Source organism: Pleurodeles waltl, chromosome 3_1 (assembly GCF_031143425.1).
Source record: "Pleurodeles waltl isolate 20211129_DDA chromosome 3_1, aPleWal1.hap1.20221129, whole genome shotgun sequence".
Lineage (NCBI taxonomy): Eukaryota > Metazoa > Chordata > Amphibia > Caudata > Salamandridae > Pleurodeles > Pleurodeles waltl.
In genome coordinates this window covers 156,596,121-156,608,134 of record NC_090440.1, presented here as the reverse complement: position 1 = coordinate 156,608,134, position 12,014 = coordinate 156,596,121, and the positions used below count along the sequence as shown (strand labels likewise).

Below are 12,014 nucleotides of genomic sequence, written 5' to 3'. Positions count from 1 at the left end.
AGGCAGGCACGGGGGGAGGTGGTAGGGGCTCCTCGGGGTAGCCATCACCTGGGCTAGGCAGAGGGTCGCCTGGGGGTCGTTCTTACCCTGGAGTTCGGTTCCTTCAGGTCCTGGGGGTTGCGGGTGCAGTGTTGGTTCCAGGCGTCCGGTCCCTTGTTACAGGCAGTCGCGGTCAGGGGGAGCCTCTGGATTGTCTCTGCAGGCGTCGCTGTAGGGGCTCAGGGGGGTCGTCTCTGGTTACTCACGGGCTCGCAGTCGCCGGAAAGTCCTCCCTGAGGTGTTTGTTTTCTGCAGGTCGAGCTGGGGGCGTCGGGTGCAGAGTGAGAAGTCTCACGCTTCCGGCAGGAAACGTGAAGTCTTTAAAGTTGTTCTTTGTTGCAAAGACGTTGCAGGTTTTTGAACAGGGCCGCTGTTCACAGGAGTTTCTTGGTCCTTGGGTGCAGGGCAGTCCTCTGAGGCTTCAGAGGTCGCTGGTCCCTGTTGGATGCGTCGCTGTTTTCTTCGAAGTTGGGAGACAGGCCGGTAGGGCTGGGGCCAAAGCAGTTGTCGTCTCAGTCTTCTCTGCAGGGCTTCAGGTCAGCAGTCCTTCTTCTTGTTAAGGTTGCAGGAATCTAGTTTCCTAGGTTCTGGGAGCCCATAAATACTGAATTTAGGGGTGTGTTTAGGTCTGGGAGGGCAGTAGCCAATGGCTACTGTCCTTTTGGGTGGCTACACCCTCTTTGTGCCTCCTCCCTGTCGGGAGGGGGGCACATCCCTTATTCTATTGGGGGAATCCTCCACACGCAAGATGGAGGATTTCTAAAAGTAAGGGTCACTTCAGCTCAGGACACCTTAGGGGCTGTCCTGACTGGTGGGTGGCTCCTCCTTGCTTTTCTAATTATCTCCCCCAGCCTTGCCGCCAAAAGTGGGGGCAGTGGCCGGAGGGGCGGGCATCTCCACTAGCTGGGATGCCCTATGGTGCTGTAACAAAAGGGGTGAGCCTTTGAGGCTCACCGCCAGGTGTTACAGTTCCTGCAGGGGGAGGTGAGAAGCACCTCCACCCAGTACAGGCTTTGCTCCTGGCCACAGAGTGACAAAGGCACTCTCCCCATGTGGCCAGCAACATGTCTGGTGTGTGGCAGGCTGGCAGAAACTAGTCAGCCTACACTGGAAATCGGGTATGTTTTCAGGGGGCAAATCTAAGATGCCCTCTGGGTGTATTTTAAAATAAATTGCACACTGGCATCAATGTGCATTTATTGTGCTGAGAAGTTTGATACCAAACTTCCCAGTTTTCAGTGTAGCCATTATGGAACTGTGGAGTTCGTGTTTGACAAACTCCCAGACCATATACTCTTATGGCTACCCTGCACTTACAATGTCCAAGGTTTTGCTTAGACACTGTAGGGGCATAGTGCTCATGCACATATGCCCTCACCTGTGGCATAGTGCACCCTGCCTTAGGGCTGTAAGGCCTGCTAGAGGGGTGACTTACCTATGCCACAGGCAGTGTGAGGTTGGCATGGCACTCTGAGGGGAGTGCCATGTTGACTTAGTCATTTTCTCCCCACCAGCACACACAAGCTGAGAGGCAGTGTCGTTGTGCTGAATGAGGGGTCCCTAGGGTGGCACAAGACATGCTGCAGCCCTTAGAGACCTTTCCTGGCATCAGGGCCCTTGGTACCAGGGGTACCAGTTACAAGGGACTTACCTGAGAGCCAGGGTTGTGCCAATTGTGGAGACAAAGGTACAGTTTGGTGAAAGAACACTGGTGCTGGGTCCTGGTTAGCAGGGTCCCAGCACAATTTCAACTCAACAGCAAAGGCAAAAAGTCAGGGGGTAACCATGCCAAGGAGGCATTTCCTTACAAACCATTACATGCTCAAGTTATTTTTAAGGTGTACAAGTCTCTGGTCCCTAACACTCCCAAACACTCCCAACCCGTTAGGGAAGACAAGGTGCAACCGGGAACAAGATCTTGATGAAACGGAAGACTCAGAGGCAAAAGAATGAGCTCGATCACAAGCCACCTTGTCAAGACCCATATTAACCCATGTGAATTACATCCACAGGACATACTTCTACTTCCATCCCATGGGGTATACTCCCGTCTCAAAGGTTTGTGTAAGATGAGCAAATTGCCTTACCCGTACTGCCTTCTTTAAAGTGGCTACTGGAACCTTTAATCACAATGTGTGGTAGTGCCCCAAGATTCATGTCTACTGGCAACAGATACACACAATAAAGGGTAGGGTCCTGGGAATGCCTATGCACTTATAAACCCCAAGAGGTTCTTACTGGGAAGATGGGGGTGGTTTTAGGTCGACCTGCTGGGGACAAGGTTTTTGATAGCTTAACTCAATATTGAAAAACCATTGGACAAGTAGCTGACTCCTCCCTGGATGAGTCAACTCGGGGTATTGACTTCTAGACTTAAGCGAAAGAACTGGAGTATAAATGAAGAGGCTCCTTTAATAAGCATGAGATGATTTGGGGTCCATGGTGGCAACATGCTCTGCTTCTATAATTCCTTATGTTTTGCGCATGTCACATCCACATCAGGTCACCATTTTCTGCGTTGTCTTTTGAAACCTAAGTCATACTGCTGTGTGTGCAATCTGGACACACATATGGATCGTTGTTAATGGTAAAAACCTAATAAAGCAGATGTTAAAAAAAAAAAAATAAGTCACATCGAAACAGAAGGAAAAAGCCAAAAGGTTTAAAACAAATTAAAAAATCTCAAACAAAACAGGCAAATATGTTTGAAGCAGAAGTTAAAGTCAGCCACACAGACAATGACGAAAAAAATGTGAACGAACAAGATATTACAATGAAGAAAAAAATAATTCTAAAATGCACAGAAAATAGGAAGTTGAAATAATCAAACCGAGAAAAAGACTTAGGCAATCTACCATAAGAGTTTTGCTGAAATGTTGTGAATGAAACCAACGCTTTAAAAAAGGGAAAGAATGAAGCAAAAACAAAACACTAGAAGTAGTGTCAGCCATCCTGGATTGAGGACACGTTAGTGAGGAAAAAAGGATAGTTTACATGAAGGAAAACTACTCAGAGGATGAAGATAAACCCTTGCGATGCATTTCGTTGTACCACGAGGAGCTTAAGAAACCAGAAGGTTTTGGTGCCAAACAGCCAGATGAAAGGCAGGAACTAACAACTCAATATAGACCCTGATTAGGTAGCAGCTCAAGCCTCGTCTTACTTAACTAAACCCTTACTCAACATGTCCCTTGTAGTATGGTGCCCATGTCCTTATTCCAAATCTGTTGGTGGTGACTCCTTGAGACCCACAATGCATCCACTGCCCATTATACAAGGAGATGACTCTGAGGGTCAGCTGTCATGGTTGGTTTCTGCACAGAATGCATAATATAAAGCATGAAAAGGGGCATATTTCACCTCATGACAAAATGATAGTGAGAGCTATAAGGGAAAACAAACAGCAGTGGTATGCAAGGCAGGAGCCTTTACCAAAAAAAGGTAAGTTAATGTGCTGTGTGAAGTAATAGTGTCAAATTAAATGTAATTTTCAGGAGTGAAACTCCTAGATATTGAGCAAATGAAACTACATATAAATCATTAACTACAGTCCCTCATTAGGAGCGATCAGCACTTCATCCTTGGTCATCTTGTAAGTAGTCTGCTGCCAAATTATGCTGCAGTTACCATTGTAGATGGTAATGACATCTATGGATCAGATAGTAAATGGCTGTGTCATTCGTATAAGCATGTACTTTCACAATCAGCACTTCACAGTAAACTGGGTACATAATACCTTAACCGTATCACCATTATTGTAACCATTTTTGAACGTATGTACATAGCAAGGGTCATTGAAGCATTAACCAGCCACAGCCCCATTCAATCCATGACCTCTACTGTATCCACCATGAGCCCCTGACCAAATACCTTTCCAGCCTAACAATTATTGACAATAGTGCTTGCAATATCTCTATAGAGCCAATCAGTTCCAATGACTATTTGTGTGGAAGGCAATCTCTCTAACCAGGGCTGAACACACAGTGTTAAAAATGTTAAGTGTTAAAAATGTCTGAATAACCTTTGAGATACATGAAGACAGTAGTATGACAAACGTCCCTTTTAATGACAACCAAGCTTGGACCATGGAAGGAGGCCTGTGATCCCACATCCATCTTTTGCTAGGGACAGTTAAATTATGGCCAGCAAACCACCCATAACAGAAGCCTTTCCATTCAGAATAGTTGTAATTACCTCATTTAAGGTAACTTCCACCTGTAACCGTCTAGCCTAATGCTCAGGGACACTGAAATCCAACACCATCAAGCAGGAGGTAGACTACTATTCAATTAACAATGCCCTTGTTGAAATATAAATGAGTACTACTCCCTAGATAGTCACAAACTCAAAGATATTGCCCATGACTTTGACCGCTGAGTTTTTAATAGCATAAATGTGAGAATGTCCTAACCTTGCCAAAGAAAGGTGAGGAGCTGCAGCTTACAGCCTGAGCTGTTGACTTTGACACTGGGAAACTAGGTTTGAGTACCAGCTTCAGGTTAAAATCCTGTGATTCTGGGCAGATCACTTAATCTCCCCATGCCTAAACAAAAAATAAAAAAATAAAATTTAAAAAAACCTGACCTTGTATAATGCAAAGAACTCTAATGTACTTGGACCAAGTTTGTGTTATAAAAAAATGCACAAAAAAAATCCTAAAAAATAATAAAAGAAATGACTTGATCTTATCAACACAACAGCCTTAACATATGGTTTCGCTTCGTTCAAAGCTTCAAATATTTGGTGTTGGTCCAGATGCCGATTCTTCACCAAGATGGCTGGAATATCTCAAGTCTCTGCAGTTAAACACAAAACCAATGGTCTAGTTTATAGGCTTGGTAATTATATGCCATAGTGAGGCCCAAAAGGTATGCCATCAATGTTCATATTTATGTGGAAAAATACAACAAATTTGAAGAGCTATACTGGCAAAAATCCGGATTAAAAAAAACAAGCCACAAACAAATGGCAAATTGACTGATCAAAAAAAGTCTCAATATCCATAAGGCAAGAAAGCACAATCCAATACGGTCATAGAATTTATTTCCGAAGAGCATTGTTGCGCCAAGTCTGTAGAGATTTAAAAAAAATATTAATTTAGGGATACTACTCCTGGTGTATGGAACATAATGTCTTTGAATTTTACATTGCCAAATATTCATGAGGACTAGGGAATCCATCAACAGTAGGGTTCCTCTATAAACCTGCTGCATCCTGATCCCGATGATGTATACTATCGGTTTCCAACCAAGTATTTAATATAGAGTTGAAGCTGCCACAAATTACCAGTGGTTACACCCGGCCCATGAGCTTGAATGCAGGACTAATAAAAAAAATTAAAAAAAGGACCATTACAAAAAACCTAGAGTTAGTTCAGAGATGTGACACACAATACTTGTGATAAACCACTGCTCACAACTGTGCGCCCTGGACTTTACCACTTGTACTCATCGAATGAAAATACATACAGTTAGACAGTGTATAGGTGCAGACTATGATCTTGGACAGTCACTGTTTAACCCATTGCTCTGTAAATCTGACCCCTAATGCATCTGTGCTACGTGTGTCATCAGTACTGGATGATGATCAGTACTTCATATGTGAAAATACAGATCAATCATTTGTACTTCCGAGACTTAACAGTTGACCACTATAAATTGACTATCAATTCGGATATCCTCCGTCTGTGAGAGATGCCTAAGGTTATGTACACACTGCTACTCTGCATATGACAGTAAGCGGATTTACTTCGCAGATAAGTAATCTGTTAATGGTGTGTTATAGTGACTATTCCATGGAGATTTATTTCTCGTTCCTGAAAAAGTGATGTTTGATTTTTTTTAAATAAACTGCACCTTAAAAGAAGATACAAAAGAAGCTTAACAAAGTAAACAAAAAAAACCTTTGAGAACCATTCACAAGTACCAAAACATCTGAGTAGCAAGACGCACAATCTGGGCACAAAACATGAATGTTTATTTTAGTTGCTTCTCTTACTGAGATTTCCACTTTACCTAATGACAATGTAAATCCAATGGAGGCATTCACTCCACACACTGTCAAAGACTGTACTACATCCTTTCCCTACCCTCCTATATAGATCACCAATAACGGGCCACAACAGAGTTTGAAGAACTTGATCTGCGTGCGCAGTTTTAAAAAAAAAACCTCTGTTTTGCAATTAAAGTACAGTATAAAAAACAGAAATGTGAAAAGGTTTCTACAGTATAACATTGCACTTTTGAATGCGTAGTAGTTACAGAATTTATTTTAACTAGATTTTCAAAACATTGTTAGAGTGTACTCTCTTTAGAGGACAAATATTTGCCACACAAGCTATGGTGAGCTTGAGTATGCTACATTCCTGATTCTTAATCAAATCATGGGTAGGTACAATGACCTGGAAGGAGAAGTCACTACAATGTCTATAGACATCACAATTCCATACATGGCTACGCATGCTAGCTGAGTAGTGAATTGAGATTAAGAGCAGCTTACCTGGCTCGTTCCCTTGCAGCATCTTCGCGTGCTTTCTCCTTCTCTAAGCGCTGCTGTTCTATTCGAGCTTCTTGTTCCTTTCTCTTGATCTGCAGCTCTTCCACGCGGGCTTGACGCTCAGCCTCAAGAACTCTCTTACGCTCCTGAGTGTAAGGATAGGAAAAAGGAGATAAACAATGTTTGTATACACCGCCAAGTGTAATTGACACTTTAATGGATCATACAGCAAGATGAGCGTGTGGCACAGATACTAAACAAAGTCACAGAACAGACATCATTATCTACAGTAAACTAAGCCTCTTAAAATGCAGAGATTACAATACAAGCTTGACTGCAATTGCCAAATTAAGTCCAGAGATGCCATAGTCAAGCACTGTCTGAGGGCTGAAACAATTAAATGAACCTACGTGCGCCAAGAGAAATGGTCTTGTTGATGCTGAACTGAAATGACAACCTCAGAGCGTAGCCAATCCCATTTTCTGGCACAAATTTATCATTACAATTCAGAAGCCTGCAAGATTCAACCACCAATTTATTTCACTACTACAGCTTCAAGATGCAGGCAATTTTAATTAGCAATATCTTACTTCATCAAGTTAGAGACCCATCTGTCCGGGTATAAATGTAAGACTTGGTCAATAGAGATTAACAATAACGCATTGAGATAAAGCACTAAACAAAATATAAAGCTACACTGCAACTCCAATTTGAATCCAATTATGATAACAAAGCATTTTGTTTTAATGCAAAACATAAGGTCAAATTATCGAAGGAAAATGTTACTTGCGCAGTAGACATCTGTTCGTGACACATAGTGCCGTAGATTCACATGCTTTGCATAAGTCCCCAGTGTATATACATATGTATAATATTAGTAAAATAACTCCATTACAACAACCACAGGCTTGGGGGGAGGAGGGAGGTCACGTGTGAATCTACAGCACGACATGCCACAAACTGTTGTCTACTGGGTAAGTAACATTTTCTATTTAAAGGCATGTGTGGCTGTAGATACACATGCTTTGCACAGACTGTAAAGCAGTCCCCCTCCAAGTAAGCAGTAGCTTGAAAAAGTGCCCTGAGCACTGCCTGGCTAACATTTGCTTGTTGGTGAGCTAAAACATCTACACAATAGTGTTTAGTGAATGTGGGTGGTGTAGACCAAGTAGGAGCTTTACAAATATCTGCTATTGGAATTTTTTCTAAAGAGAGACATAGAAGCACCTTTTTCTTCTGGTACAATGTGCTCTAGGAGCTGTAGGTAATTGTCTTTTAGCTTTAAGATAACAAGTTTGAGTACACTTGACTATCCATCTAGCTATCCCAGTTTTTGAAATTGGATTGCTTTATGAGGTGTTGAAAATTCTGCAAAAAGCATTTTAGATTTACTAAAATGTTTCGTCCTATCAATGTTATACATAAGACATCTAGTGTGTGCAGAGGTCTTTCAGCAACTGAGTCTGGCCGTGGGACAAAAACATGTAAGTCAACTGTTTTGTTAATGTGAAATAGTGAAGCTACTTTTGGGAGAAATTTAGGGTTTGTCCTAAGGGGTATTCTATCTTTATAAACTTGAAAGAAACGTTCTTCTAAAGTGAAAGCTTGTATTTTCACTTACACGTCTTAGGGAAGTGATAGCCACTAAAAAGACAACTTTCCATGAAAGAAATTTGTAAAGAGCAGGAGTGCATGGGTTAAAAAGGTGGACCCATGAGTCTAGTAAGGACAACAATAACACTGGGTGGAATTAATCTAAAGGTATTCCATAAAGGCTTTGATTACTGGAATTCTGTTTTGGAGGTAAGCAGCTATAGCTGCTAAATGAAGTCTAATAGAGGAGTATGCTGAATCTACCTTTTGTAAATGTAACAGGTAACAATGTGTACTAATGCTCTGAGTGGAGCAATGTTTTTTGATTGACAGTAGCAAACAAAACATTTCCATTTTGTAGCATAGCACTGTCTAGTTGTAGGGTTACGTGCTTCTCTAAGAATGTCGATACATTCAGAGGGGAGTTGTAAATAGCCAAAATCTAGGACTTCAGGAGCCATAATCCAAGTTTGAGTGTTTTGGGTTCTGGATATCTGATTTGACCTCGTTTTTGAGTCAGAAGGTCTGGTCTGTTGGGGAGTTTCTGGTGGGGAACCACAGAAAGATCCAACAGTGTTGTGTTCCAAGGCTGACGTGCCGATATGGGAGATACAAGGATCGTGGTGAGTGATGTTTGTCTCAGTTTGCGAACCAGAAATAGAATGAGTGGGAAAGGCGGAAAAGCGTAAGCAAATATCCCTGACCAATTCATTCATAGAGCATTGCCCTTGGACTGAGGGTGTGGCTATATAGACGCAACGCTTTGGCATTTTGATTTTTCTGTGGTGGAGAAAAGGTCTATTTTTGGTGTTCCCCACTGGTGAAAGCATTGGTGAAGTACTTGTGGATAAAGTTCTCTTTCGTGGTCTTGCTGCTGCATCCTGCTTAGGAGGTTTGGTTGTCCATTCCTGGGAGATATTCTGCCAGTAAGTAAATGTGCCAAGTTGTCTGAGCATGAAGGGACCATTGAGACTAGTGTGTTCCACCCCCACCCCCGTTTCTGCAGATAATACATGGTTGTCATGTTGTCTGGACGGACTAGAACCACCTTGTGAGAGAGTTGTGGCAGAAATGCTTTGAGTCCTAGAACAACTTCTAGTAGCTCCAAGTAATGATGTGATAAGTTTGTTGACAGGGATCCCATCTGCCTTGTATTGTAAGGTTGTTGAGGTGAGCTCTCCAACCTATCTGTGATGCATCTGTAGTGAGTGAGCTGAGGCACAGGGTCCTGAAAGGGCCTCCTCTTGGAAAGGTTTGTGGGCTTCCACCACTGCAGAGAGCGGTGAGTCTGGCTAGATCCTGGAGATGATCCTGTGACTGAGACCACTGATGATCCAGACACTGCTGCAATGGACGCATGTGTAGTTTGGCATGAGGAACAATGGCAATGCAGGAAGCCATAATTCCTAATAGCTGCATCACTAGTCTCACTGTATAAGTGTGGTTCTCCTGTAATTGAGACAGAAGAGTTTGGAAAGCTTGTATCTGGGCTGGGTTTTCAATATGCCAACCCTGAGTGAGTATTGAGAATTGCTCCCAAATAAAGCTGTATCTGTGAGGGTTGGAGATGGGATTTGAGAAAGATGACTGTAAATCCAAGAGTATGCAGGTCTACTGTGTACGGAGTATGATTGTGACATTGTTGGATGGTATTGGCTTTGATAAGCCAATCATCCAAGCATGGGAAGACATGAATATGCTGTCTTCAGAAGAATGCTGCAACTACTGCTAGACATTTTATGCTTCCCCTGGGAGCAGTTGCTACCCCGAATGGTAAGACCTTGAACTGATTGTGTTTTCCCGCAATAACAAATCTAAGGTATTTGCGATGTGCTGGATGTATGGGGATGTGAAAATAAGCATCTATGAGATCTAAGGCTGTCATGAAATCTCCTTGCTGTAATAGGGGAATAACATCTTGCAGAGTGACCATATGTAAATGCCCTGAGAGGATTGATGGACGTTCCTTATCATTGAACCAAACTGTGGTTTCAAAATAAAAAGATTTTCTATGAGGAACGTGAAATATTGATGTGCCTTATTCACCAACGAATTCTTCATACTTTGGACTTTACTGTTTATGCATTACTGCTCTGTACGCTGTGTGCTGTGGTCTTTTTTGTTCAATGCTCTGAGAGGATGTATAGGTTGAGAGGTTTGAGATCCAGAATTGGTGACCCATCTTTCTTTGATATAAGGAAGTATAGGGAACATACTCATAACCTGTGTTAACACAAGGGAACCAGTTCTAAAGCCCCTTTGAGAAGAAGGGATTGTACCTCTTCTTTCAAAAGAGTGAAATGGTCATGAGAAAGTTTGTGAGCACGAGGGGGAATATTTGGTGGAGTGCAGGTGAGTTCTAGACAGTAACCATGTTGGATAATTGATAGAGCCCATTGATCTGTTGTGATACTGGACCACTGGGGATAGAAATGCGCTAGTCTTTCCCCTACTGGAGAGGTGTGTGCTGGAGGAATCTGTAAGTAGTCACTGGCATGAGTTTGAGGCAGAACCTCTAAAGGTGGATGCCTTACCTCTACCTTTATTATTTAAGCCCTTGTAAGAGCTTCTGAAGGAACCTCTGTTGTAGATGTGTGTTCCCTGTTTGGTCTGGGATGTGGAAGGCTCAGTGGATGATCTTTTGAAACCCCCCCCCCTATATTGTGGCCTACGAAAATTATCTCTACTTGGTGTGGTTAGTAGGGCTCCCATAGCTTTAGCTGTCTCTGAATCTTTTTTCAGCTTGTCTATAGTGGTGTCAACTTCTGGACCAAACAAGTGTTCTTTATTGAAAGGCATTTTGAGAACTGCTTGTTGTATTTCTGGCTTGAAGCCTGAGCATCTCAGCCAAGCATGCCTTCTTATAATAACACTGATGTTTACACCACATGCCACAGCATCCGCTGCATCAATGGCACATCTAATGGAATTGTGTGAGATGGCCTGCCCTTCTCAGACTATCTCCTGTCCCCTTTTCCGATGTTCCTCTGGACGGTACTGAAGCAGCTCCTCCATCTTGTCCCAGTGGGCCCTATCATATCTTGCCAGCAAATCCTGCAAATTAGCAATTTGTTTCTGATTAGCAGCTTGTGCAGCTACTCTTTTCCCTGCTGCATCAAGTTTCTTGCTCTTCTTCTCAGGAGAAGGAGCATCTCCTGTGGATTGACTATTAGCACGTTTCCATGCTGTGCTTACAACTATACCACCCTTCTAGAGAAAATTGTAGCACTATGACAGATGTACGAGATTGTGGTGGTGGAGGTGTAAGAGGAAGTATAGGAGAGTGAGGTGGAGAAGGCTGAGGGTGAACTGGAGCCTTGTCTTTGTCCTTGGAGACCTTTTTTTTTTTTTAGGAGAAAGAGCAGTGTCCAATGTCTCTTGGAAAGTAAGTCTCCTTTTAATTGGAACAGGGGGAGAAGCAATTATTTTCCCTGTTCTCTTTTGTATGTGGAGTTGGCACAGATGAGCGTCCATTACGTCCAGAAATGGCTCTATTGGTGAAGCTGCTCCAGATCAAAGAGTGGAGTCTTTCCGAATGGAAGCGTCAAATGGAAGGTTTTGGCTCCAAAGCGATGTCAAAGGCTTCTTTCTCGGAGCTGAAATGCTCTGATAGAAAATTTGACTCTATCCAGAGACTGTGTGGGATGCTGTTGGGTCTGTGGTCGATGCTGAATATGTCTTAGCATTAGCAATTTTCAGTACTGATCTGGAGGACAGGACATCAGAATGTAACTTTCGGATCTGACCATGGCCCGAAGGCAGGGGTAGACTGATGACCAGTTTAAATGGCTTTTTCAAAGTCTCTAGATTTGGAAGTTGTGGATGGAGTACATGTTGTGCCGCGGTGAGTGGCTGACTTTCGATGTCAGATTCAATGTCTGACTCGG

General features: G+C 42.8%; 1 protein-coding gene across 2 annotated transcripts in view; it reads right to left on the bottom strand.

The window, feature by feature from the left end:
- SCAPER (S-phase cyclin A associated protein in the ER) overlaps window positions 1–12,014 on the bottom strand; it is a 2,262,878-nt gene that overhangs the window by 1,317,421 nt on the left and 933,443 nt on the right. For both annotated transcript variants that reach the window (XM_069222023.1, XM_069222024.1), the window contains exon 18: window positions 6,538–6,680. In XM_069222023.1, coding sequence (XP_069078124.1) covers window positions 6,538–6,680 — 143 coding nt within the window. The remainder of the gene's footprint in view (window positions 1–6,537; window positions 6,681–12,014) is intronic.